This window comes from Miniopterus schreibersii (assembly GCF_964146895.1).
Source record: "Miniopterus schreibersii genome assembly, chromosome: 5".
NCBI classification, from domain to species: domain Eukaryota; kingdom Metazoa; phylum Chordata; class Mammalia; order Chiroptera; family Miniopteridae; genus Miniopterus; species Miniopterus schreibersii.
The window spans coordinates 7,241,013-7,266,332 of NC_138106.1; the positions used below are offsets into that span (position 1 = coordinate 7,241,013).

Below are 25,320 nucleotides of genomic sequence, written 5' to 3' on the forward strand. Positions count from 1 at the left end.
AGAAGACGAGCTGATGGAGATGAGTGCTTCCAAACCAGTGAGGAAGCAGCAGCAGTGCCAGAAAAACACTGACATTAGACAATCTGTAGAAGGGTTCTGACTATTCAAGACTACTTCTGACTTCTTGTACAACATGGACCCTTCTACAATATAGAAACATTTTTAGAAAAATGAAAAAAAAGAAAAAAGAAAAAAAAACACAAAAAAACAAAAATCCAGACAGAAATTCCAACATATTTCCATAAAGTTCCATCGAGTTGCCTGCCATCCTGCCTCCCCGCTGCACTCCTCCACCTCCTCCGCCCCTGCACCAGAGGCAGCAAGACCAAGTCCTCCTCCGTCTACTCAGCATGACGACCTTCACGATAACCTACTTCCACTTAATGAACAGTAAACAATCATAACAAAGGACACTTAATAAACTTATCTATTGTGTATGTGTGTCTTCATGTGAAAATCTACTAAATCTATGGCAAGAACTGTGGGAGACGTTCGTGTCATCATGATCATCACCAAGTATTCACCGTGTAAAACATCGTGTGCAAGACTTATATGGAAGTGGACAGCCTATCTTTATAGAGGTGTAAGGTGAGTACTATTTCATACAAAATAATGTATTTTGTAACTTTGCTTTCAAAGAATTACATTACCTTATGGCATGACTCTCTCATAACTGGACAAACTACATATCGGCTTATCATCACAGGTAAGTGGTTTTTAAAAAAAAATGTGTTTCCAATACTGTGTCATAAACATGATTGTAATACTGTACATCATAAACATTTTATGATGATTCATTCATTAGTTATAGGCTAGACTACCATGAAGTAATTGTATATCACTGCTTCTTCGTTATCAATGCATGAATTGTTAGACCTATAAAGTATGAATCTGTCTTTTGATTTTTGATGTCTAATGTTAGTGATACGTATAACACCTACAGTACTTTGTAATATACAGAACAATATTGATGTAGGTAATGACAGACAATTCATCTTGTAAACAGACAATGTAAACTTACAATATTGATAAATACGGTACAGTACTATAAATGTATTCTCTCTTCCTTATGACTTTCTTAATAACATTTTCTTTTCTCTAGCTTACTGTACTATAATACAGTATATAATTAACTTTTATGTTATCAGTTAAGAGTCTTCCAGTCAACAGTAAGCTATTAGTCAAGTTTAGGGGAAGTCAAAAGTTATATGCGGATTTTCAACTGCATGGCGGGGTCGACGCCCCTAACCCCTGCATTGTTCAAGGCTCAACTGTACTTGATCTCAAGACTTACCACAAAGCTATAATCAACACTATGGTACTGGTATAAAGATAGACCTATTGAACAGAACAGAATCCAAATACAGACTAGCACATAAAAGATAATTTGTTTTGGACAATAGTGCAAAGTGACAGGAATGCAATAGGGAAAGGCAACTGTTCTCAACAAATGATGCTGCTACTAGTTAAGCATTTGGGGAAAATAAACTTCAACTCCTATACCTCATTTCATATTCAAACATTAATTCAAGATGGACCACAGAACTCTAACCATAAAAGCTGGAATCAGAAAAACTTTCAGAAGAATACATGGAAGAATATCTTCACAAACTTGAGGAAGGCCAAGATTTCTCAAAATACAAAAGATACTATTCATAAAATAAGTTGACAAATTTTATTTCATCAACAGTAAAATTATATGCTCATTAAAAGATACCCCTAAGAAATAGGCAAGTGGAAGAAGGGGGTCAATGGGGGACAGAGGGGAATATCTGTAATACTTTCAGCAATAAAGATAAATTTTTAAAAAAAGAAAGAAAGAAATAGGCAAGCCACAGTCTGGGGAAAAATACTGACATATATATGACAAAGGACTTATATCCATTATGTGTAAAGAACATCTACAACTCAAAAGTTAAACAAGCCAATAACAAAAGAATGGAAAGACTGCCACGAAAGAAGACATGATAGCTAGTAAACGCATGAAAGGTGAACAGTATCCTTAGCTATGGGGAAATGCAAATGAAAACCACTACATGCCCATTAGAATGGCTAAAATAAAAATAAAAATACAACTACATTAAACAGTGAGGATGGCATGCAACTGGAGCCCTCACGTGCTATAGGAATGTAAAATGATAAAACTCCGGAGTACTGTTTAGTATAATGTAAACACACATATACCCTGTAACTTAACAATAATTCTACTTCTAGGTAGTGACCCACAGAAATGAAAACATGTATATACAATAGATTTATACAAGAATGTTTCCAGTAGCCTTAATGATAATATCCCAAATGGAAAAAGACCAGACATCCATCAACAGGTAAATATAGATAAGTTATGCTATTTCCATTCAATGAAATAATTACTATAAAGCAATAAAGTAACTCCTGAGACATACAATATGAATCTCCAAAAACAATGTTTGTAAAATGACACAAAATAATAAATACTATAGAGTTCCAGTTACAAGAATTTTGCTTAGAATGGGCAAAACTAACCTATGATGATAGAAATCAGAAAGCAGGGTGAGTGAGATGAGAGAAAGGGTCATGAGAAAACTTTGGGGGCAAAAGTAGGTTTATAGGTATTCATATAGAAAAATACATACAGGTTATGATTATTATAACAGCTTTATTAACTTAAAAGAATGTCACAATGCAACTGTAAACCTACTTTTCACCATACCTGTGTATCTTGTCTTAGGTAGTAGATACATTGCATATAAAGATTTAAACTCAACAAACAAAACACTTTATGCTTGATTGTATATAAATTATACTTTAACAAAACAGCACCATTTATAGTCTTAATTCTTCATCTCCCTTCCTCACCAAAGGAATATAGTAGGTATGGATTTCATTACTAGGAAGGTAAAATGGGCTCTTGAAACATAATGAGAAATTAGAAGTAAAAATAAAATCACTAAGAAAATCAACTGCACAGATAGATACCTAACGGTAGTACATGCACATCTATTTATACTTATGGTTGAAATTCCTGTATATCCTTCATAACGTAACCATTTGGCTGTAGATTTGCAGATTTGTGGGGTTTTTGTTTTACAAAATTTATTTCTGTTCAAAGAGAAACAGTTACTTTACACTTTTAAAAATTAGGTTTCTTAAGTCAGTTGCTAATTGTGGCTACAGAAAATCTCATAAAAATCTAGTTAATTATAGGTTAAGATACTTTTAATTTTAGGAAGGGAAAAGATTTGTCTACTCTTTTATGAAATGCCGCCCCCCAAAATAATTAAAAATAATAATGATTATAGCTCAAATGGGAAGAAATGACAGGTTACAGCCCATAGTGATTTAGCTGTGGTTGTATAGAGATTTAGGAAATAGGATGGAATGAACATTTTATTTAGAAAAAGAACAAAAATAGCATAAGAAAAAAGACAATTTCAAAATGGAGAAAGAAGTAGTAGCCTGTACTGCAGAGAGATAAAACATGAAGTAGGTTTCATATCCTCCATGCTAATTAAAATCAACTGGTAGGAGCTACCTTGAATGCTGGTGAAGCTAAGAAGGATTCCCAGGCTGGTTTTTGGTTCAGTGGGAAAAGGGGCCATGACTGATAAGCTATGTGAACAAAGGCAAAAGGACTCAGGATGTCTGCTTGGAATTTTCCATCCCTTCCTTATGGGGAGTAGGTATAATTTAGCTGCCGGATATTGCATTGCCTGGAACTTTAGAGAAGGCAGAATGCAATGTTACAAATCAGTTGTAAAAGATACAATTACATATATATTCTTAAATATTCTAAAGAAAATCACTTGATATTAAACATGAAGACTCCATAGCTATATGAAGGTGAATTAAAGCAAACAACAATAATCTTCAGTTCCCTGGAAATAACATGTGGTGGCAGCATCACTAAAATGCAAGGGCAAAATAAAAACTAAAATATCTTAAATTTTAAAAATGTGAAACTACAATCACAAGGTGTCTGTTATATATATCAATCACCTATTTATTCATTTTATAACAAAACAAGCTAGATTACAAATATACATGATTATTTTCAGATATATAAAACAAAAAGATAAATCAACATGTAAAACTGCCATCACTCTATTAAACTGACAATAGTTCAGGCATCTGAAAAAAGTTCTCAAATAAAAGAAAATCACTAAAACAAACCTAATGTTTTAAAACCTCACTTTTAAAGATTTTAGAGATGTGAAATTCCTGCTATCCATGTCATCAAGCTAGGAATATAAAATCAATCCAAGAACCATCTAGGCAGTTCATATTCTTGTCACATATCGCTTAAGTCAAAAATCTTTTTCTTCCATCTGAACTTAAAAAGCCATTTACTGCAATTATGACTGCTACTGTTCACAGCTGCAGGACTGTTAACTGTGAATTCACTATATACCCAAGTTGTGAGAAACAAAGGTCAAACTTACTGATTCTACTGCTGAAACAAAGCATGGTGATTTGATCAGCTGTCTCCAAAGGCAGGTAAACATTTGTCATAATGAAGTCTTAGACAGAACTCTGACCATTAAGCAAACACTGGTCCCTATAGACACTTCAGGTCAAACTATATCCAGCTTTTGAAGAAATTATATACCTAAATTATAGAAACTGTTAACTCTAACACTGATTTCAAGTAAATACAAACTGAGCTATAAAAAGACAGCTCCAGCCCGGCCGGGCGTGGCTCAGCGGTTGAGCATCGACCTAGGATCCAGGCGATCGGGGTTCGATTCCCAGTCAGGGCACATGCCCAGGTTGTGGGCTCGATCAATGACTCTCTCATCATTGATGCTGCTGTCTCTCTCCCTCTCCCTCTCCTTTCCTCTCTCTGAAATCAATAAAGATATGTTTAAAAAAAAAAAGACAGCTCCAGTGAGAAATAACAAAGGCTCAAGAAATGTTTCCCTATTTTACCCGTTTTCCATCTTTGGTCTTCTTTAAGTTCCAAGTGCCATCTGGCAACTTCTCAAAGAACTTCCTTGCTTTTGGTGCTTGGTCAAGAATATGAGCAGGTGGGATACCCAGAACTTCCACTATTTTATTCATCTGATCTACCTGTATTAAAAACAGAAACAAAAAACCTGTAATTTCTACAGTAGTACATCTTACTTCTGCTCATCAATTCATTCACTCATTCATAAGTTATAAATAAGTAAACTGAGCATCTTCTGTGTGCCACGCACTCCTCTAGGCATTGAGTATACCATATGAACAAAAGTGGTAAAAGTCCCTGCCATCCTTGAAGCCCAACATTTCAGAGGGGAGGGCAGACAATTAAACAAACACACACATAAACCTGTGTTATGTCAGGTGGTCATGGATACAAAGGAGAAAAAGGATTGGAAGGAGTTTTAAATGTTTAAGCTTTTAGGGTTTTACTTAAACAACCATCGGGGGGAAAAAAATCCCAGGGGCTTAATAAAGTGTAGATTTAATAAACTACTTTTTAAGTGTAGATTCATTCAAATACCCAGTCTACTATATGCTAAAAACCATATTCAGTAGAATATAGCAGTAAACAAAACAGACAAAACTCTCTACCAAAAAGTTTGTATTACAGGGGAAGAGATGATTAATAAAAGAACACACGAATATATTACGTCAGATAACTATGAACTATGGGGAAAGTGAAAGGGGATGGGGAGGGAGAAAGGGCAGTATAACTTAAAACAAGGTGTCATGAAAGGTGTTACAAGATGGTGACAGGAGAGCAAAGACCGAAAGGCAGTGAAGGAAGAAGCCAAGTGCTATCTGGAGAAAGAGCATTTCAGGCACAGGGAAAAACAAGTGCAAAGGCCCTGGTATGGGCCTGTGGCTACTGCTTCCAGGAAACCAAAGAAGGCTGTGTGCTGGCTCAGAAAAAGTGAGGGGAGACAAGGATGAGACAGGTAGGAAAGAGAGGACAGAAGTCAGAGGAAGGAAGGGGTTTCCGATCTACTCAAAGGACTTTTGCATTTACAAGAGAGAGATGGAAGCCACTAAAGTTTCAGGTGATTCTGATATCGTTTAAGCCCATGAAAAGATACTAACTTACAGTAATATTATTTATATTAAAACAAAAACAAACACGCAGTTACTGCCAAATAGTGGCTCTAACTATTAACAGTTGTATAACCCAATACAAGTCATTAAATTTTGTTGGTCTTTTCTTTTCTCGTTTATAAATGAATGAACTGATTAAGAGCTGCAATGGTTAAGTTTTCTTTAAAAATAAAAAACATGTGAACAGTTCTTTTTTTAAGGAGGCAGATTTTTAAAATTAAATTTATTGGGGTGACATTGGCTAATAAGATTATACAGGTGTACATTTTTATTATACATGATATTTATATTGCATTGTGTGCCCACTACCCAAAGTCAAATCATCTTCCGTCACTATATATTTGAACCCCTTTACCCTTTACTACCCCCAGTGAATAGCTTGAATGCCAATGAAAGCCCAATTCCTCTGACTGCCAGGGAGCTTGGCCCCTCCCCGCCCTCCTAGGTACTGCCCTCAGACCTTCAAAAATCTCCTAAGAACACAGACAGAGAGAATACCTGTGGACTAGAAGAATTACACACAGTCTATAGCTCTAAAATTCTCTAATATTAATGTACCCTAAATTATTCAGACTGAATATTCCTCAACCCTACTGGTCATCACATCTGTAATTCCAAATCATACTCTCAAAATTTATAGCGTGTTTACACTGTTGCCACCCAGGGTGGCCCTCATGCCTTTGTTATCATCTCTCGTTGTTATACTTAAAATATTTAAGATCTGTACTCAGCGTTTTCTTATCTGCTTTATTGTTCTCCTTTGTTAGCAGATTAAAAGATCTCACTTCTCACCTCACCATTATATAATAATTGAAAAAATGGATAATATAAATTCAAAACCACCTTAACATTTGAATGATTACACTGGTAAATAGACATCTTTTCCTAAAAACAACTTTCAGATTCCACTGTCATGCATTGAAAACAAAAAGAAATTATGAAAACAGAAACAGAATTTTCAAAGCAATCCACCACATACCTCATTGGCTCCACTGAACAGAGGTTCTCCAGTGTGCATTTCAACCAAAATACACCCAAGGGACCACATGTCAATAGCAAGGTCATAAGGCATTCCCAGTAGCACCTCTGGAGACCGGTAAAAGCGACTCTGAATATACTGGTATATCTGAAATACATTTCAAAATAGTATTAATTCCAAACTAAGTTTTGTTTAATTGTAGTCAATATTGGATTAAGAACACTGATCTAATATTAACAGAAAAAAATAACTGGCTAACTCCTAAATTAGGATTCCATTTCCTGATCTCTAAAACAGACTACAAAGCCCGGCTGGGCGTGGCTCAGCGGTTAAGCATCAACCTAGGATCCAGGAGATCGAGGTTCAGTTCCTGGTCAGGGCACAGGTCCTGGTTGCAGGCTCGATCCCCCGTGGGGGGCGTGCAGGAGGCAGCTGATCAATGACTCTCTCATCATTGATGTTTCTATCTCTCTCTCCCTTTCCCTTCCTCTCTCTGAAATCAATGAAGACATATTAAAAACAGACAAAAAACTATCCAAAGGGTAGCTAATCCGCCTGTGAAATGCAAACTATATAAAATTCAAGTCCTTTTTCATTTAGTCCAATTCTAATTGGTAATCAAGATACATCTTAAGACAATTATGCCTTATTACAAGAAAATATTATTAAGAATAATTTGTTTCCCTATTAATTATTCTTTGTTGCTGTGGCTGGCACTTGGTAGATTTAACAGCTGAACTGTATTTATAAAGTTAACCTTCTTTAGGTTAACTTAGGTACAATGTAATGGAAAATTCAGACATCTGTACTACACTAGTATCACAGATAAATCCTAGAAACACTGCCATATAAAGATTCAATCGGGAGTTGTTTCTGGTTAATCACTTCTCTGACCTGTCCCTCCCACCTCAATCTAAGACTTCTTGGAAAACAAAATACTGAAATGGGTTGTTTTCAATGAAGTAATCTGAAAATGTCTTGAGAGACCAATTCATCTTCAGTTAGCCATTGTAAATTTGTATCTAGAAATATTAGCAAAGCAAAGTTTTATGAAAAAAGAGAAAGAAATAAAACCCTCCTCCTAACTACACTAAGTGGACACTCAAACAAGGCTGCTAGCAATGTGGTGTTGCTTTCTCACCAGTTTCTATGGCTCCCACCTAAAACTACAGCCAAATCTCCAAGAGTAATCTCATGCTCCATAAGCAAGTCAACCCAACTTCAAGGCCTTCTCAGAAAACAAAGTCTAAATCAAGAGACAGGGAAAAACTATTATGTTTCAAAGTTTGTATAACCCAACATCATCATTAGGCCTCAAAGACTACCTGCTACTGAGATTATCTTATTTCCCACCTGACACAAATTAGTCTGTCACTTCCCATGTAGTTTGGTTAACGTGGTGACTGGGTCATCTACAAGGCTGTGCACCAGAATCCCGAGGAACATTTTCTGAAACACACCTACCCTGCCACCTTCTGACACTGAGCCAAGAGATCTTGGGGACAGCCACTGCATGAGTATTTTGGAAATGACTTCCCACGTGATTCTCATACATTCACATGGTTAAAACTCAATAAGCTAAAGGGATAGTTGTTTCAGTTGGCTGGAGAGAGATTATAGTGCTCAACATTACGACTGAACACATGGTTTGGTTAAAACAGAGAAAAAATTTTCAAGTCTAAGATCTATTTAAATAACTCTCAAAATGGGCACGTATTTTCCAGTCACAATACATACTTTATCCCACATGAACAACTATGAGCATCTCCTGATTTTCAGAGGCATCTGAAACTGCAAACTTTGCTTTCTATGCCTTCTATTTTTTTTTAAGTATGTTTTTTAATTAATTTTTAGAGAGGAAGGGAGAGGGAAAGATAGAAACATCGATCAGCTGGCTCCTGCACGCCCCACCCCCTCCTGCAGGGGAAGGGAGCCTGAAACCCAGGCACATGCCCTGACCAGGAATCAAACCAGTGAACTCTTGGTTGATGGGTTGACACTCAACAGGCTGGGCTATGCCTCCAACTTTAAAAAATTATTTCAGTGATCTATATAGCACTGCTGCCGTAAGATAATTCGCAGAAAATGACAAAAAGTCGGACAATTCTGTTAGCTGGCTACATACCTTCAAGATTAACCTGTTATATTTAAAACCCAGGAAATAGTTGGACAGGACAGGAAATCTCACTAATTTGAAGAAAGAGGAAATGAAAAAGCCAGTATAAAATATTAATACGTAAATGTTAGCTGTGTTTTTTCCTTTTTTTTTTTTTTTTAAAGAAACGCAATTTCAACAGTGTTTAAAATGAGAAAAATATCAAATGTTGATCCTAACTCCTTTCAAGAAGAGAACACCTACAATTTCTATTTCACACTTAAAACACGCTGTTCTGAGTAATGCTAGAAATCATGCTACCAAAAAAAAAAAAAAAAGTAGGAAAAATTTCCTTTCCTAAATCAGCTAAACCTAAATCTATTTTTTGCTACAGACATGTCTGTTTTTAGCAATCTGAAGAAAACCAATTTGGACAAGTGTTTGGACAAGAATTTATATAAGAAAAATTTTTTTTAATTTATCAAACCAAGTATGTCTATCAACTGTGTAATTTCTATACCATATTTTCCACATACAATGCAAATTTACCTGCATTTTTTTTTTTAACCATCCACTTTTGAGGAAAAACATTTATCTTGACCTATCTTTTTTTTAAATACTTTTTAAAATTGATTTTAGAAAGACAGGAGAGGGAGGGAGGGAGAAAAACATGGATGAGAGAGTGAAACATTGACTGGCTGCCTCCTGCACGTCCCCTACAGGAGAGACTGAGTCAGAAACTCAGGCATGTGCTATTAACCGGGAATTGAATCAGCAACCTTTCTGTGTGCATGGGACGACACACAATCAACTGAACCCTTACAATCTTTAGAGAAATATTTTATAGTAATGATTCAATGTTCTAGTACTAGAATTTCCCCAAATTTATACTTAAACCTCTATTTGAGAAATACAGTTACAAATCACCTAATATTTAATTTAATTCACTCATCTCCTATTCTCAGTATTTTAGCATACATATAATTTTTAAAAATCCACTCTGAAAAATAAATACCTTCCAATTCAAAGTATTACTACTCACACTTTAAAAGGTATTTCCACAAAACAGGCATCAACACAATATGATTCAATCCTACATTTTAAAGATAACCATCCTGTAATTACCTCCACACTGTATACACATTAATAACATTTCACATATCTACTGACACTATTTTTACCTAATTCTATTTAATTCACAGCTCCTGAAATGTACTTACCCGCTGTCCCAATTGACAAGAACTACCAAAGTCAACGATCTTGATTGCACTGCGTTTGGGGTTACAAAGAAGGATATTCTCAGGTTTTAGGTCACAGTGAATGATACTAAGTTCTGGAGTCGCAAGGAAAAGCAGTGCTGTGCACATCTGTTGTGCAAACTTTCGTGTTAGGTTCAAAGAGACACCTCGAAAATTGGTGTTCCTCAATAAGTCATAGAGGTTGTAGGACAGCATTTCAAAAACTAAACAGAGATGGTTTCGAAACATAAAGTGGCGTTTCAAATGCACTGAAAGAGAAAAGAGTTTCAATTTAAATTATACATAAACCAATAAAATGAGAATAACATATGTATAAACTCTCAGACAATCTATTACATTACAATGTCAAATGCAGAGTGAAAATCAAGTTAAAATTTGGAAATCAGCATTCTGCACTAACAGCAAATTCTTTAATCAGTTAAGAATAGCTAAATTGTTCTCTGCTGAATTAAACAGGTCCAGTGTCTGCCAATAAGCAATATAATGTAAGAAGTACCAAGAAACTGCCTTGTTTTTAAAAAATATAAGTCAGGTCAAAGAACATAAGCAGCACCTTGAGGAACAGTCCTGAGAATACCGCAGTAATAGCCCTCACTTGTGAGAGAAAGCACCTTTACCTCCTGATCACCTGCCTCAAACTCGGTCTGTCTAAGCTCCACCCCCAGCATCTTTGGTCTGTGGCAATTCTGTGCTGGGGAGCCCTTTCTGCGAAGACTTTCACATACATACACAATCTGCTTTGCTGAGCCTTAGATTTCACTAGTAATTTTCTGTAACAACTGTCAAAGGAAGATGCAGATTTTTTTTTTAAGCAAATATAGCCAATGTTTGAAAATCATGCTTTGGAAGGTATAGAGTTTATAATCACAGCTATCTGACTATGTTAATCAAACTGTTACATGGGACATCTTGTGCAACACCGAAGGTTTGGGAAAACTTCAAAATCAAGTTCAATTACAAGAAGAAATTTTAAGTAGGCTTATGAATAGGGAGAGAGCAGAGAACTCATCACTTGCTACCACGAGTCACCCTCTATAAAGGCTTAATATTCGCTAAATTACTTCAAAGACTGTGCTTTACGTATTAACACTGACTTCACATCAAATGAGGTCATTCAATGAAGTGCTACCCTTCACTCTAAAAATTCTTACATATACCAAACTGAGCACCTTACTGTAACTCAACTGGAGTGGCACAGAACCACCATTTGTCAAGGATACCCGATTTTGATCTTTTAGAATCATAAAAGCAGCTTCTCTACAGACCTATCGGGAACAACCTATGACAGTATTCAATGTCTGGTCCCTGAGGATAGGGATATATTGAGTTGTCCTGGTAACGATACTGTTTTTAGATCACTCTTGATACAATCTAAAATTAGAATAAATAACTCACTACAAATACTACCTGATTCTATAGGAGTGTATAGTACAAACCAACACTCTGTAAATAAAAAGAATCCTTCAAAGTTACATAAAAATGTATAACAACATCTGCTCTTAATCACTGAAGTTCACAGGTTTATAACTAAAAACACTGCTCCATGTGACAGTAAGACACCTACAGACATAGTCCATGCAAGAGTTTTAATATGGGTAGGCAGTAGCTTCAAAAGGAATGCAAAAGGTATTTGATGTCAGAATTCCAGTGTGATTATGAAAATCCCTCTAAGAAGCTCTGTGATTAGAATGCTTCTAATGGAAGATCAATCCACTCAGCTCCACTTGACCTCCCTACTCAGTACTCACTTACCGAGTATCTGCAATGTGCTGAGCACCAAAGACATTGTCAAAGAATGCTCAAACACAACTATATTTGTGTAGTCTTTTTAACTAAACTTTAGGGAGAATAGACTGAAGGTAAGCAAGACTTTGTTCTAGACTTAAACTGAATTTTCTTTTAACTAGACCATGGCAGGTACCAGATAATCCAAGTAAGAAATTATGCTAGATGGTAAAGGAGATTTTTTAAGAGTTCAAAGACTTAAGACTAAAAACTCATCTGAGTGAGCTATATTGATCAATCAATTCCAAATATAAATAAATTACTTACATCATAAAACAGCAACAGAACTTTCAGACACCTTAAATTTAAGGTATCAACTCTACTGGTATGTCTGTGTCTAATTCTAAAGTTCTTTATTTGTCATTTTCCAATACAGAACCTCAGTTTCCTGAGGCACTGCTGCTAAAAGAACTTAAAAAACTCATTCTCCTAAAAGAACTTAAAAAACTCATCCAAAAGAATATGTGTAATGTCTTACACAATTAATGATCATTCATCAGGTTACCAAAAACAAAAATGATCATCGTTGTAAGAACTGAGTAGCTAATATTTACTGAGTACTTACTATATGCCTACCATGATTTCTTTAAATAAAGCAGAGTTAAAATGTTACAACAATGTATTAACATTTTCTTTCAACTTAAGCAAACATTCAAAATACAACACCCAAGAGTTAGAAGGGGGAAGGCATGTCCAGAGATCATTTAGTCAAGCATCCTTAGAACATACTTCTTATACTTCTAAAGCCCCATGAATGGAAATGGGCTCCCCCTTATACTAAGTTATCATCACAGTGAATACCGTATGTTCAGTAAGTGTGATGAAAAAAGGTTTTAAATGCTAATGTTATTACTATGGATTATATCAGATCTCTAAAGAGAAGAAACTAAGGAAGAAAAAATAATAGCATAAGCTTTTTATTGTACAATGGGGAGTGAAGGTGTTTCATAAATGAAATCTAATCTGAGTATCTGAACCATATACCTTTAAACATACATTCTTTTGTTTCTACCACTTTGGGGGGATTAAAGAACCAATAATACCATAATGTCCTCCCTTGTTTTCTTAAAAAGGAGCTTGTTAAATAAAATTTAACCTCATGTTTATCAGATAAAGCCAGTATTTCTGAACATAAGTTGCTATGTATACATAGCTACAGGAACTTCTATAATTAATTGATTTTAAGGTCTCTATCATAAAATTGATAGCGTCTTATATTTATACTTGGCAGCAATTGTTTCTTGGTGGTACATAAAATATTAGTGTCTCACAATCACTGCCATCTTAGATTAAGAATAGTATTAAAGAATGTATAATTATGTTTTGCATATACCAATCGGCCTTACACTTCACTATTTTCCTAATTTTTCTGTTTCTTTCTGTTTTCAGAAGAAACACCATAACAAACGCAGACTCTGGAGTTAGGCACAAGTAGATTCACATCCTATCTCCAGAGCCCTGGGACGTTGGGTGTGGTTACTCTTTATACAGACCATCTGTGCCATAAAGATCCTACCACCTTCCTTATAGGACTGCTATGATATTCACAGAGGACGGAAGAAAAGCACAAAGGATATGATAGGAGTTCAATAAATGGTAGCTACTATCTCTTTTCTGTTGTAATAAGCCCAACATCTTCTAATGCTGCCAAACTGACAAACAGCCCTGGCGAGGGGCCTGAGATCTTGATTCTGACATTCCAAAAATGGTTCTATAACAATTAAGTACATACTAGCTTATTTCTAATTTCTGATCTATATTAGAATTGGTTAAAGGACTCTGGATAAATGTGCACTATTAAAGCAAACAAATGGCACTTTTAAATCCCACCCCCCACCCACCCCCCACCCCAAAAAGGACACTATTCTCGTTTGTTTCTAAATTGTATGTCACTTGGAATGCACAGACCCAAAAACTTAGAATATTACTACCAGATCAGGTAACACATAAATCCAGGCCCTCCAACAGAAATAAACAGTTGCATTTTTAGTCAATCACTTTAAGATAAAATCAACCTATTTTCATACAAAAGTAACCATTAACTCAAATGTATGGTCTGGATTAGGACACAGTGCTTTGCCTGCCTGTCTGTTTACCTATGTAGTATTTCATTTCAGTGTCATGTTTGTTCATGAGCTCAAGAAGCCGCACTTCTATCTGTGCCTGATTCAGAAAAGCCTTCTTGTTCTTTATGATTTTAATGGCGACCCACTCTTGCTCCACACGATCGTACGCCTTTACAACCTGAAAGGGAGGGAAGAGGAATAATTCTTTATTTCATTCAGCAGTTTACAGTTCACCTTAATTGTACATTTACCTAACTCATTTTATGACATTCCTACTTAGAAGAGATCCTATTTCTTTCCATTCAATATCATCCATTTACTTACAATCACTTTAAATCAATCTTTTCAACTGAATTTCTTTTGCATCCTTATAATATTTCTAAATATCTACAAAATGAACAAAACTGGATGAACTATTTTCTAGCTTCAAAAGTAAATTATGAATTTTAGTAAGTGCTTTGTTTTTTCATCTTTGTGACTAAATAATAAGGCAAGACAATTCTTCCAACTATTCTTTTAATGAGGAAAAAAAACCTGTTTAAATCCCATTATTGGAAAATATTTAAAAAGTTCTAAGTCACCTGAAAAATGCAGATAACTTTCTAATTTTAAATTTAGATTTTCATAGATAAAAACATAGGTATATAAAAGAAAAATTAGTTTATGCTAAAAAAGTCAAATACAAATTACTGGGGAAGTTCCACAATACAGGGGTGGGCAAAAGTGGGTTTACAGTTGTTCTTAAGGAAAATAGCACAATAATTAATAAATAATACAAGAATAAACTCTGTTTCGTGTACTCACAACTGTAAACCGACTTTTGCCCACCCCTGTATACAATGAATGTAGTAATTAGAGGATTTTGATAGTTTTAAAATGAAAATCAGTGCTAACGAAAGGGGTATTCATGACTAAATCACCATGCACAATGAGTTTCATACTAACAAAGAGGCTGGCATAAAAACTAAGAAATCAATATAGATAAAAGAAACTATGTCTACCAATCAGAAATAACTATAACTGATTAAACAAATTGTATTTATAATATTATACATAATCTGAATAGGTAATAACTTTAGATACACTATTTAGCTCATTCAGAAAGTCTGGAGATGCAGGTAGAATTCCAAATGATTCCAATTTGTAGGTTGAGCACCACTGGATTAGAGGAAGAAAATGGAATGTAGGTGCCAAGATTTACATCAGTCAGGTTAAATATATTGTCAATGACGAGTATAAACAGCTCAGCTGAAATCAAACTTGGAACGGGAGACGGGGTATCTCTCTAGTTCCACCCAATTCTAAAAAATACTATCTACTGTCTTTTTAAGTCAGAGGCTACTCATGTAAACACCTGACCAAGTGGTTTTCACTGACTATAGTAACTGCACCAAGAGTTTCAGTTCAGTGCCCAGGTCCCACTGGTCTCCAGGACAAAGGCCATTAACAGAGGCCCAACTATTTACTGACTTAGCAAATAGTTAACCAGCTAAATGCTAAAGCAATCGTTTTTTACCCTGAATTACACATTTAATAGGCAGTTTTTAAAAACACCAATGCCCAGAATCCAGTCACAGAGATTCTGATTTAACTGGTTTGGAGCCTAAGCATCAGTCCTCCCACCCTGCCCAGCTCCCCAGCGTAATCTCAATGTACAACAAGGATAAACACCAGCTAAAGAAGAAGGAGCCCCTTACTTAACAAGGATGCGGCAGAGACTTTAGAGAAAGTCTGACCAAGTCGATATGGAGGACATTATTTGGTGAGTGACAGATCCTGAACCTGAGCATACCACAGCATAGAAGAGAGGCATCAATCTGACCTGGTGAAATGAAATTTGATGTCAAAGGAGCCTATATTTTCACAGGTTTATTAGGAATTAGAGTGTAAGAAAATTAAAATGAAAGAGAGGAAAACAACACTCTGAGATCAGAGACCAAGCATTTAGGGAAAATGAAGTTTGGATAGTAGGTTTCTTGGCCGAAAATCCTGTTGATAGCAACTGCCTAAGTGTTGGTGTAACTTTCAAGGTGTAGACAGCAATCCCTGTATCAAGGGTGTTCACAACCTTTCTTAAAAGCTGGGCCTCAGAAACACCTTTCCTTAAGAAGCTTTGAGAAACACAAGCTGCTTCTGACAAAAGTTACATTTTCATAAAGAGGGACTCCACACAACTGAAAAATCTCCAACTCAGAAGAAAAAGAGATTCAAATTGAGGAAAAAGTCCCTGAATTATGTACAATCACTAAAATTCTTTTAAATCATGGAAAAGGGCAGACATATTATAAATGTAACATCAGGGCCTGGCAAAGCCACAGTGGAGTTCCAGAGGTCTTCTAACAACTCTGTCCATATCTCCTTACAAGATGACTTTTCTGGGTCTAGACCTGTGGCTGCTAACTGCTTACAAGTATACTTTTTGTCCTATACATGATTAGACTGACTAATGATGAATTTGTTCCACATGGGTTAAAAGGAGGCATGTGTTGATTTCTCTCAAGGCAGGAATAGGTAAGTAAAAGAATATAGGTTCCATAGTTCAAAAAAACCAGGAACCAAAAAAAATTTTTAAGGTAGCTCAGGGTCATTTTGAGACCCCCTTCTACCCTCATCATTAAAAAGTCAGAAGTAATTGGACTGCAGGTTAATGACTGACCCACTGCACAAAGGTTGCAAAACAAAGGATTCTGGGATTAATAGTAAATCACACCTCAAACAAAACAGAGCTCTGTGACTCAGGGAGATAGAATTTCCAAGTGCAAAGATGTGGGGGAGCCACAGTCAGAGAAATAGCTTTTTAAAAGCGCAAGGAAGACGATTGGCTAGCTCATGATCTGGGCACAGCTGATGAAAGAAGACTCCTATATTTAGGGTTTTGTGCTTTGTACTGGGGCTGGGAGGGCAGGTGAGGAAGGGAGAGCTGTGAGTAAAGGAAGAGGCCAGGAATGAAGAGAAAAAAGCAGGTCCCTTGGATTCCGAATTCCTCGTTGTTCTCAGTAGAAGATACCCAAATGATTCTTTTAAAGCATTAAAATTACCCCATCACACTATTAGCAACATTGATGTTGTGAGGACTGGAAGAGGAAAATCCTGAAGACCATCTGCCCATTTAGGAGCCTGACAAGAATTAGAAGATGAAGTGAGAGAAAAACCCAGGGCACAGCCCCTGGCTTTCCAAGCCTCCAAAAAGTGAGAGGGCACCTGCAGTGACAGCTAAAAACAGTAATTCTTTTCTCTTTGAAGAAGACTATCAGACAGGAAGGTAATTATCTCTAGCATTCATGAGGAAAAATCATCCACAGACTACATAAAACACATATGAAAGGGGCAGTACTATATTCGTGATTAAAACAACCTCTTAGTAACATGAGGACTTGGTAGCCATAGAAAGTAAGTAAGGAAAAAAAGGTCCGATGGGGCTTTTATAGCTGATACAGTTTCACTATCTTTAGAGAACTACGATAATCCAAACATATACCCACTGTCTAGATCTATTTACAAATATTGAAAAGTATACTCCTGAGGAAAGAGTGTAACAACATCATTTACAAAGAAGTTCTAATTTATGAAATCCAGCACTTTCCATTCAATTACCTGTCCAAAGGAACCTTTGCCTATCAAGGAATCAATTTCGTAACGGTCCATCCACTTTTCTCCGTTTTTTACAATATAGTCATAGTTGTCATCATCATAACCATCATTGTAAACCTTCCGCTCTTTCTTATGACTAGAATCGTCTCCCTGGCCCTGTTGGTGCCTTCGCTTCTTTTTTGCATAGTAAACCTGAAATGAGAACATACAGTGTTAAGTGTATAACTTAAAACATTATTGGGGATTAAGGGAGCATATATCAAGAGGCAAATCTGCTATCAGTAGGAAATTAATGAATTTTTATTCTTTATATATACAAAAAAATAAAATAAAAAATGAATCTTTATTCTCTATAAAAAATAAAAAATGTTCTATAGTTGCTACTTTAATTATAGAATATAACCAATGAAAATTGCCTACAATAAAATTCACTTTAAAATTATACTGTTTAGCTCTAGCCAGTATGGCTCAGTGGTTATCAAGTGTCCGGCCCTCAAACTGAAGGGTCCAGGGTTCAATTCCAGCCAAGGGTGTGTATCTCGGTTGCAGGCTCAATCCCTGGCACCACGGGGGCTAGTGCAGGAGGCTACCAATAGATGTGTCTTTCTCACATTGATGTTTTCATCTCTCTCTCCCTTCCACTCTCTCTGAAAAGCAATGGAAAAAATATCCTCAGGTGACAATTAAAAAAAAAATTATAGTGTTTAGCCCTGGCTGGTATGGCTCAGTTGGAGCATCGTCTCGTGCACCAAAGGGTTGCAGGTTCAATTCCATTCAGGGCACATACTCAGGTTGCGGGTTCAATCCCTTGGTCAGGGCACATAGGGGAGGCAACCGATCGATGTTTCCCTCTCACACTGATGTTTCTCTCTCTTCCCCTCTCCCCAGCTCTCTCTCTGAAATCAATAAAAACATATCCTCAGGTGAGGATTAAAATTATACTCTATAAAAATTTTATAAATAGAAGATGTTAAGTAACTGGCCCCAAGTATCCCATTCTAAAAGAATAACAGGACCTATTTACATTTACTTTTTAAACTAAGTAAAATTTATATACAGGGAGGTGGCACAGATTTTAAGTGTAATATGATAAATTTTGAAAACTATGCATATGTTGATACAATCAACAAATGTCAAACAAAATAAAGAACATTTCCATCTTCCACATGTTCAAGTTCCTTCATGACCATTTCCAGTCAATCTCAATTTTATATTTGATCATAAGGCAAAAGATTTTATAAATGAAAGTTTAAATGTATATAAACTGATGTTTTACTAATATAAAAGGTCCTCTGAGACATGCTCAACTTTTAAGCCTGTAATAATATACCAATTAATGAAAAACAGCCACTCCCTCCCCCTAACACTAAAGGCCATAAAGCTTATGGTTGATCACAGATGGGTTATTTTCTTTGTATCTATTTCTCTTACAAAATAGTTTCTAAGACCAGTAAAAAATAATAGGTGAACTAGGCAATAGTCCAAGTAATTGGTAACTAACTTTGAGGAAATTACAAATTAGGTTTCACAGAATAACATTAGAAAAACCCTAGTTTACAAGGTAACAATACAGTTAAAAACAAGCTTCACAAAGTTACTGTTATCAACAGCTAATACTTAAAATTTATCAGATATTTTCAGATAATCAAAAGTTAGGTTGGCACATCTTTTATAACACATTGTTTATGTACAAAACTCAACTCAGAAATGTTCCTCATTGTGTTCATTCTAATTTTATCTTGACACATTAATAAATACTATTGGCATTAAACAGCATCAAAGTGCTGTAAAATCTATACATAAGTAAGAACATCTTTTTTAGATGAATGGCTGTAAAGCTGGTGAGGGTCAGCCTTTTGTGAAAAGACGCAGGACTCAAAGGGAAAGAGGAAGCAGCACAGGCTCGCTCGCCCTTCCCCACAAACGCTCACTGCACAATGAATTAGGGCACTAGTGCTGAGGCTAAACAGCAAATGGCAACCGAGCCAAAAGGCGAAGATACTAGAAAAATAATTTTTGGTGGCAAAGAGTCAAGTTCATGAGCAAGGAACATGAGCAATTCAAAATGCTGCCCATTTTTTATCCTACCTACTTCGACCCAAAGCGGTTTTCAGGTATCTTACAAGTAAAAGAACACACATAAAATTTAAAAAGACAATTTAAAACCACAGAAATATAGATAAAATAAACTAGGCCAAATGCCTGTTAACTGGTTATTAAATATCTCTCAGAGCTTCCTGACATCCACGGCAGAAGCCGATATATAAAAATTTAAGCAAACTGTAACATAAACATATGTTTACAGTGTCGCTGTGCCCTCACTTTCCCCTTTCTTGTTTTGAAGAAGTTATTACAAAAATGGTAACTCAGCATTTATTAAGTACAATTGTGAAAAAAGAGGGACATTATCCACAATTACCTTAATTTTTCTGCAGTCCTTGTTAAGTCTATCTTCGTTCTTTTACATAAGTATATCACCTATAAATCATTAACTTACCACTCTTCACAATAATCATCACTATCACAATCACTGGGGTTATAAAAAAGTTTAGTATGTTTAAATAGGTCATAAAATAACTTTCCCCCCACTCTATTGCAAGAGAGAAGCTGTTATAATAAATCAATAATCTTACCTCATTAATATGTTTATATGTTTTGATCAAGTCAACAGAGAGTTTTCTCAGCGGAGCAGTTGCTGGATCACGGAAGGTTTGGGGCATCCGCCTCTGTAACATGACAATATCAGGCATCACCTTAAATAGACAGAAAAGACTAGCACTTTAACTATACTGTACTGGTATAAATTCCCTCTTCTGTAACCTGTGTATATTTTTAAAAAGGCATCTCATTAGAATATTATACATCTCTGTTATCTCTTTCAACCAATTCCACTGAAGGCAACCACTGGAATGAATCAATGAAATTAGCAGATAATATGTCCAGCTGCCCAAGGCTTCAATTCTGTTCCCCAAATTAAACAGTGGGATTACAGACACACCCCTGGGTCCAGGAGACTCGCACGTGCTGCCCAAAAAAGGTCTTCTCCACCATACAACTAGCCTAATGAAAAATTTCTTCTGAATTATTCCTAAAGCCTGCCCTGGTTCATGACAGTCAAAGACAAACCCAACTTGAGCTTCCTAAGACAGGACTTCAAAACCCAGTTGGCATCATAAAACAAGCTGGCCGTGAAGCAGGAATGGAGCTTGGTGCTGCAGAAGTACAGCTCCCAACAGCCCCCGACTGCCCTCTGACAAGCTCTGCCCTGTAAGCAAGGCTGAAATCTGCTCTCATTTCTTCAACACAACGGAACACTATATGCCCTCCGGGCTCCCCGCGCTGTTACTCTCACAGCACTCAGCACCACCTGACAGACTATATACACTTACGTACTTACTGGTTTTAGCTTTTTCTCTTCCTCTTTCCACTACAAGGAAAACTCCATAAGGGCAGGAATTATTTTGTTCAATGTTGTACTTTCTTTGACTCAAACAGTGCCTGGCACATAGTAGGTGTTTAATAAATATTTGAATAAGCAAATGGATCTGTAATACCAATCAATACCCTTACTTACAATTACAATAGGAGCTGACCACAAACAAGTTCCACAGGACACCTTAAAGCTCATGAACTTTTCTTTCAAAAACCTCATTTCAACCAAACTCCATTTACTCCTCCCAACCCCAATCCTAAACCACGTCTCTTCCATCATCCAATAGGCCGTCAGGGCTCAGCTGTGGATTTCCTGCTAGACAGAAGACAGAGCAGGTGCATGAAGGTCCTCTATACAAACGCCCAGAAATGTGGCAACTAGCACGTCCTAGCCCTGCTGTTTTTGCCCACCTCTTCCAGTGTGGGTCATTATGGAAGGGATTCCCAACTGGACTTTTTGCAATCAATAGATCCTCAAAACCAATTAATTACATCAAGATACCTCTAGTCACCACCACTAGTCATTTTGGGAGTCCTCTCTAGCTCTTACATTTATGCCAGTCAAATCTAGAGTCAGAAGCCACTAACACAGCCCCTCTCGAAGGGCACTTGGGTCTATTTGAGGGGCAGAGAGACAGTACCACATCATACCAAGCAAAGTCTCACAGAAGTGTCAGGAGTCTTGGGATAACTAATCAAGTTTAAAAAAAAAAAAGAGGAGCGTTGTAAGGTGGTAGTGGACAGAACAGAAAAAAAATCACCATCCCTGTGTTATGAAAGATAGTTATCACAGTAGTCACCTAGGTGTACTTTCTCTTTAACCAACAGGAACACTGGTTCCCTCTGCACCTATACTCAAACTCTAAAAGCTGTCATCCAGATGGTAAATTCATGGAGTTACTGTCAAGTTAATATTATCTCTTCTCAAGATCCTCTCCTTCTTAAAGTTTCAAATAAGGTTTAAGGAGGAAAAAAAAACCTCCAGTGATTACAACCATCTGTCCTGAAAAGATAGTAAGAATAAGTAAATATGATTAATTTTCTAACATAGTTTTATTTTTCTTAATATAAATAGTAGGTACAGCTAAAGTCACAGAATATTTTACTCTTACACTATTCCTTGAAGACTTAATTTAACGAACAGGCAGTGTCAGTAATAAGCATGCCAATTATTTTTATGCGGATGAATGCTATAAGCATTTAAGGCAATAAGAGATTTCCCTTAACATATTTCCTTTTTATTTTTTAAGACCCTGACATTATTTTCATGAAGATAATTTACTCAGCAAGAACCTGCTCGGACTACTGGAGCACAGCCTCACTGTGAGGTTTCACAAAACCATTTTACAAATGAGAAACTAGAGTCTCTGGTGCAAAATTACTTGACAAAGTCCTAGAGCCAGGGAAGAATGCAGGTGAGATGAGAAGAACTGAGGCACTCTCACACCTAATCCTGTGCTCTGAACCACAACACTATGCCAGGAGCTCCCTCATTAATTTTAGGCCTCTATTCTACCCTCTTAGTTGAATCATTTTTAGGCTATTTATTGGGCAAAATAATTGAGTCATATATAATAAATACCAACAAAATAGGCATATGCATTTATTAAAATTAGTTATGCACAAAACCATGAATGTGTTTAAGTTTTTAACTTACCCATTTACAATTCCACTAGTATTTCAAACATCTAAAAAAACAAAACCCACTGACGACATCTTTCCAGGACTAAGTGTGCTCACTCAAAACACCAAGATCACCCAATCAAAAAAGCAATCTTAAATGTACAGTACACAACATAAAATTGGATATGAATATAATTTTGACTGAGGCATAATGTTTTTCTGCATCCAACATGAATGTATGCTATGTGCTTGGCGCTTCACAAAATATTCCTAACCTCTTCCGCAACTGGCCAGCCACTGCCTGAAAGGCCAAATCAATTAGCTAATTCTAAATTCCTTACTTTTCTTAGATACCCCTGGCAGTAGAAGTTACTGTTTCAGGGGCATTTGTATATCTAAACCAGATATGCATCTGTTTACAAAAAGAAATCAGCATTCGGAGCAGACTGTATTTCACTTCCAATAGTGCCTTATACAGAACAGGTGCTCAAAATATATGCAAAGAACAAATTAACTTCTACAAACTAAGTAACATTCCCTTCACTAACCTTCATTGTAATTTCATGTTAGGTAACCAAATTTTCTTTGTCCAGTACTGTGATGCCAATAAGCACAAACCCAGAACTAGAAAATAACTTTTCTAAATACTCAGTTACAAATCCGTACAAGCCTCGAGGAGCCCTATATGGACGGACGCTTTCTCCAGTTCCTGCTTCTTGGTCACAAAGCCAGGAGAGTGTCCATAAGTAGCAAGCTCCCTTCTCCCCTCCACAGCTGAAAGCAAGCCCCTGGTGTTCAGACACAAACGCTCACCAAACTGAAGGTGGCTACCCTCAGTCCCAGCCCCCAGTTCTCACTCGGAAAGAAAAGTTGATGAGATACCTCCTGCTGCCTCAGCTATCTGGCTGTGCCACCCAGAGAAAGCCACACACCCCGACACTCACATCTCTTGACCTTTCTGTGTGAAGGTACAGACCACAAAGCAAAAGAAACGTAGTTTCTATCTCGTGCTTAGATCACAGAATTAAGAGCTAAAACAATTGTTTTCCTGAAAAGATTCCATAGTATAAGCTCCAGAACTTAAAAATTGATTTTTAGTTTAATGTTTCTTCCATCCATTTTGTTTATATTTATCTCATATTTTCATATATAATGCAGAATTAGAAACACTATATTCTACCTTCCTGCTATTTTGAAAGCTATTAATAAAGTTGAACAGCATACTTAACTCACAGAGTACTGGTTTAGCTTAAGAACTGAAAGGTACTGTGAAAACTCCAACAGCCCAAAGACTCAGCATTCCAAACACCAATCATACTTTTCCACTCTTGCCTTTATTATATTTCTTGTTTCCTAAATTTATCTTTTGAACAAAACTGTGTTTAAACTTGTAGGAAACATTAACTACCAAAAATAAAATGTTAAAGTTAGCTTATTTCAATTTACTTGTTCAATAAATCTTATTTAAAAGACACTGATAGGATAATTAACTAGAAACAATAGAATCAAATAACGAAATTATAGAATTTTAGAGCTAGAAGGGGGTGGTGCTTCTAGTTTAAGGTCCCAATCTTACATTCAAGGAACAGACAGAAGGGTCCATGTGACCTGACTCAAGTCATACAACCAGCTCACACAACAAAACCTTGACCTCATGTTTTATGACTTGTAGACCAGGCCAAAGCAGCACCCAGTTTTAATGGTTTAGACTTACTTCAGTTATAGGAAAATTCTCTTCTATCTGACTGCCTTATTAGATTCAGGAACTTATGGGGTTTAGAAATATTTGGCTGAATATGATTTTATAATATTATACACATTGAATATGAATATTATACTTAAAAGACAGTCTTTTATAGCATATAAATCTTTATAAGTATTTTACAGATTAAAATGAAAATACTAAATGAATTATCTCATTTAAAAATAATCCACAAGATATTCTTTGTATCTAAAATTAGGTATGTTGCTAAATTACCTACTATAATAACCATAAAAATAACTTTAAAGGACTGGAATTTGTCCTAGCCCTCCGCAGATGCTGGGTGTTAGAACTCAAAGAGCACTGTATCTAAGAAAGACGCCTGGGTTGGACTCTAGAATCTACTGCTTGCACACTTGAGGAAGTCAGTCCCATTAGCTGTGAAACAGATGAAAACAGGCATCCTTCCTGATAGGCTGCTTTTGAACAAGAGGAAAATGAATCCTAATATACTTTGTTTCTTAAAAGTACAATGCAAATGAATCATTGTGCTATTACTGCCTTTTTGGATGTCCAGAGAATTTTCTTCTGGAACACAATTAAATACTTTCCACACCTGAACATTCTGACCAACTGCTCCAATTCTCAAACATCCAACTTCTCAATTTACTGAATAAAGAAAATTCTTAAGTCTTGCCATAATTCATCTTACTGCTTAACTGAACGTTACTCACATGCTATACACATTTCAT

The 25,320-nt window shown here is 36.2% G+C and overlaps 1 protein-coding gene across 5 annotated transcripts in view; it reads right to left on the bottom strand.

Moving 5' to 3' along the window:
• DYRK1A (dual specificity tyrosine phosphorylation regulated kinase 1A) overlaps nt 1-25,320 on the bottom strand; it is a 126,191-nt gene that overhangs the window by 12,085 nt on the left and 88,786 nt on the right. For 3 of the 5 annotated variants that reach the window (XM_081138045.1, XM_081138044.1, XM_081138048.1), the window contains 6 exons: nt 20,445-20,564; nt 17,815-18,003; nt 14,251-14,398; nt 10,331-10,617; nt 7,016-7,162; nt 4,909-5,049 (listed from right to left, as the gene is read on the bottom strand). In XM_081138045.1, coding sequence (XP_080994171.1) covers nt 4,909-5,049; nt 7,016-7,162; nt 10,331-10,617; nt 14,251-14,398; nt 17,815-18,003; nt 20,445-20,564 — 1,032 coding nt within the window. The remainder of the gene's footprint in view (nt 1-4,908; nt 5,050-7,015; nt 7,163-10,330; nt 10,618-14,250; nt 14,399-17,814; nt 18,004-20,444; nt 20,565-25,320) is intronic. The other 2 variants (XM_081138047.1, XM_081138046.1) reach the window with 1 other exon arrangement.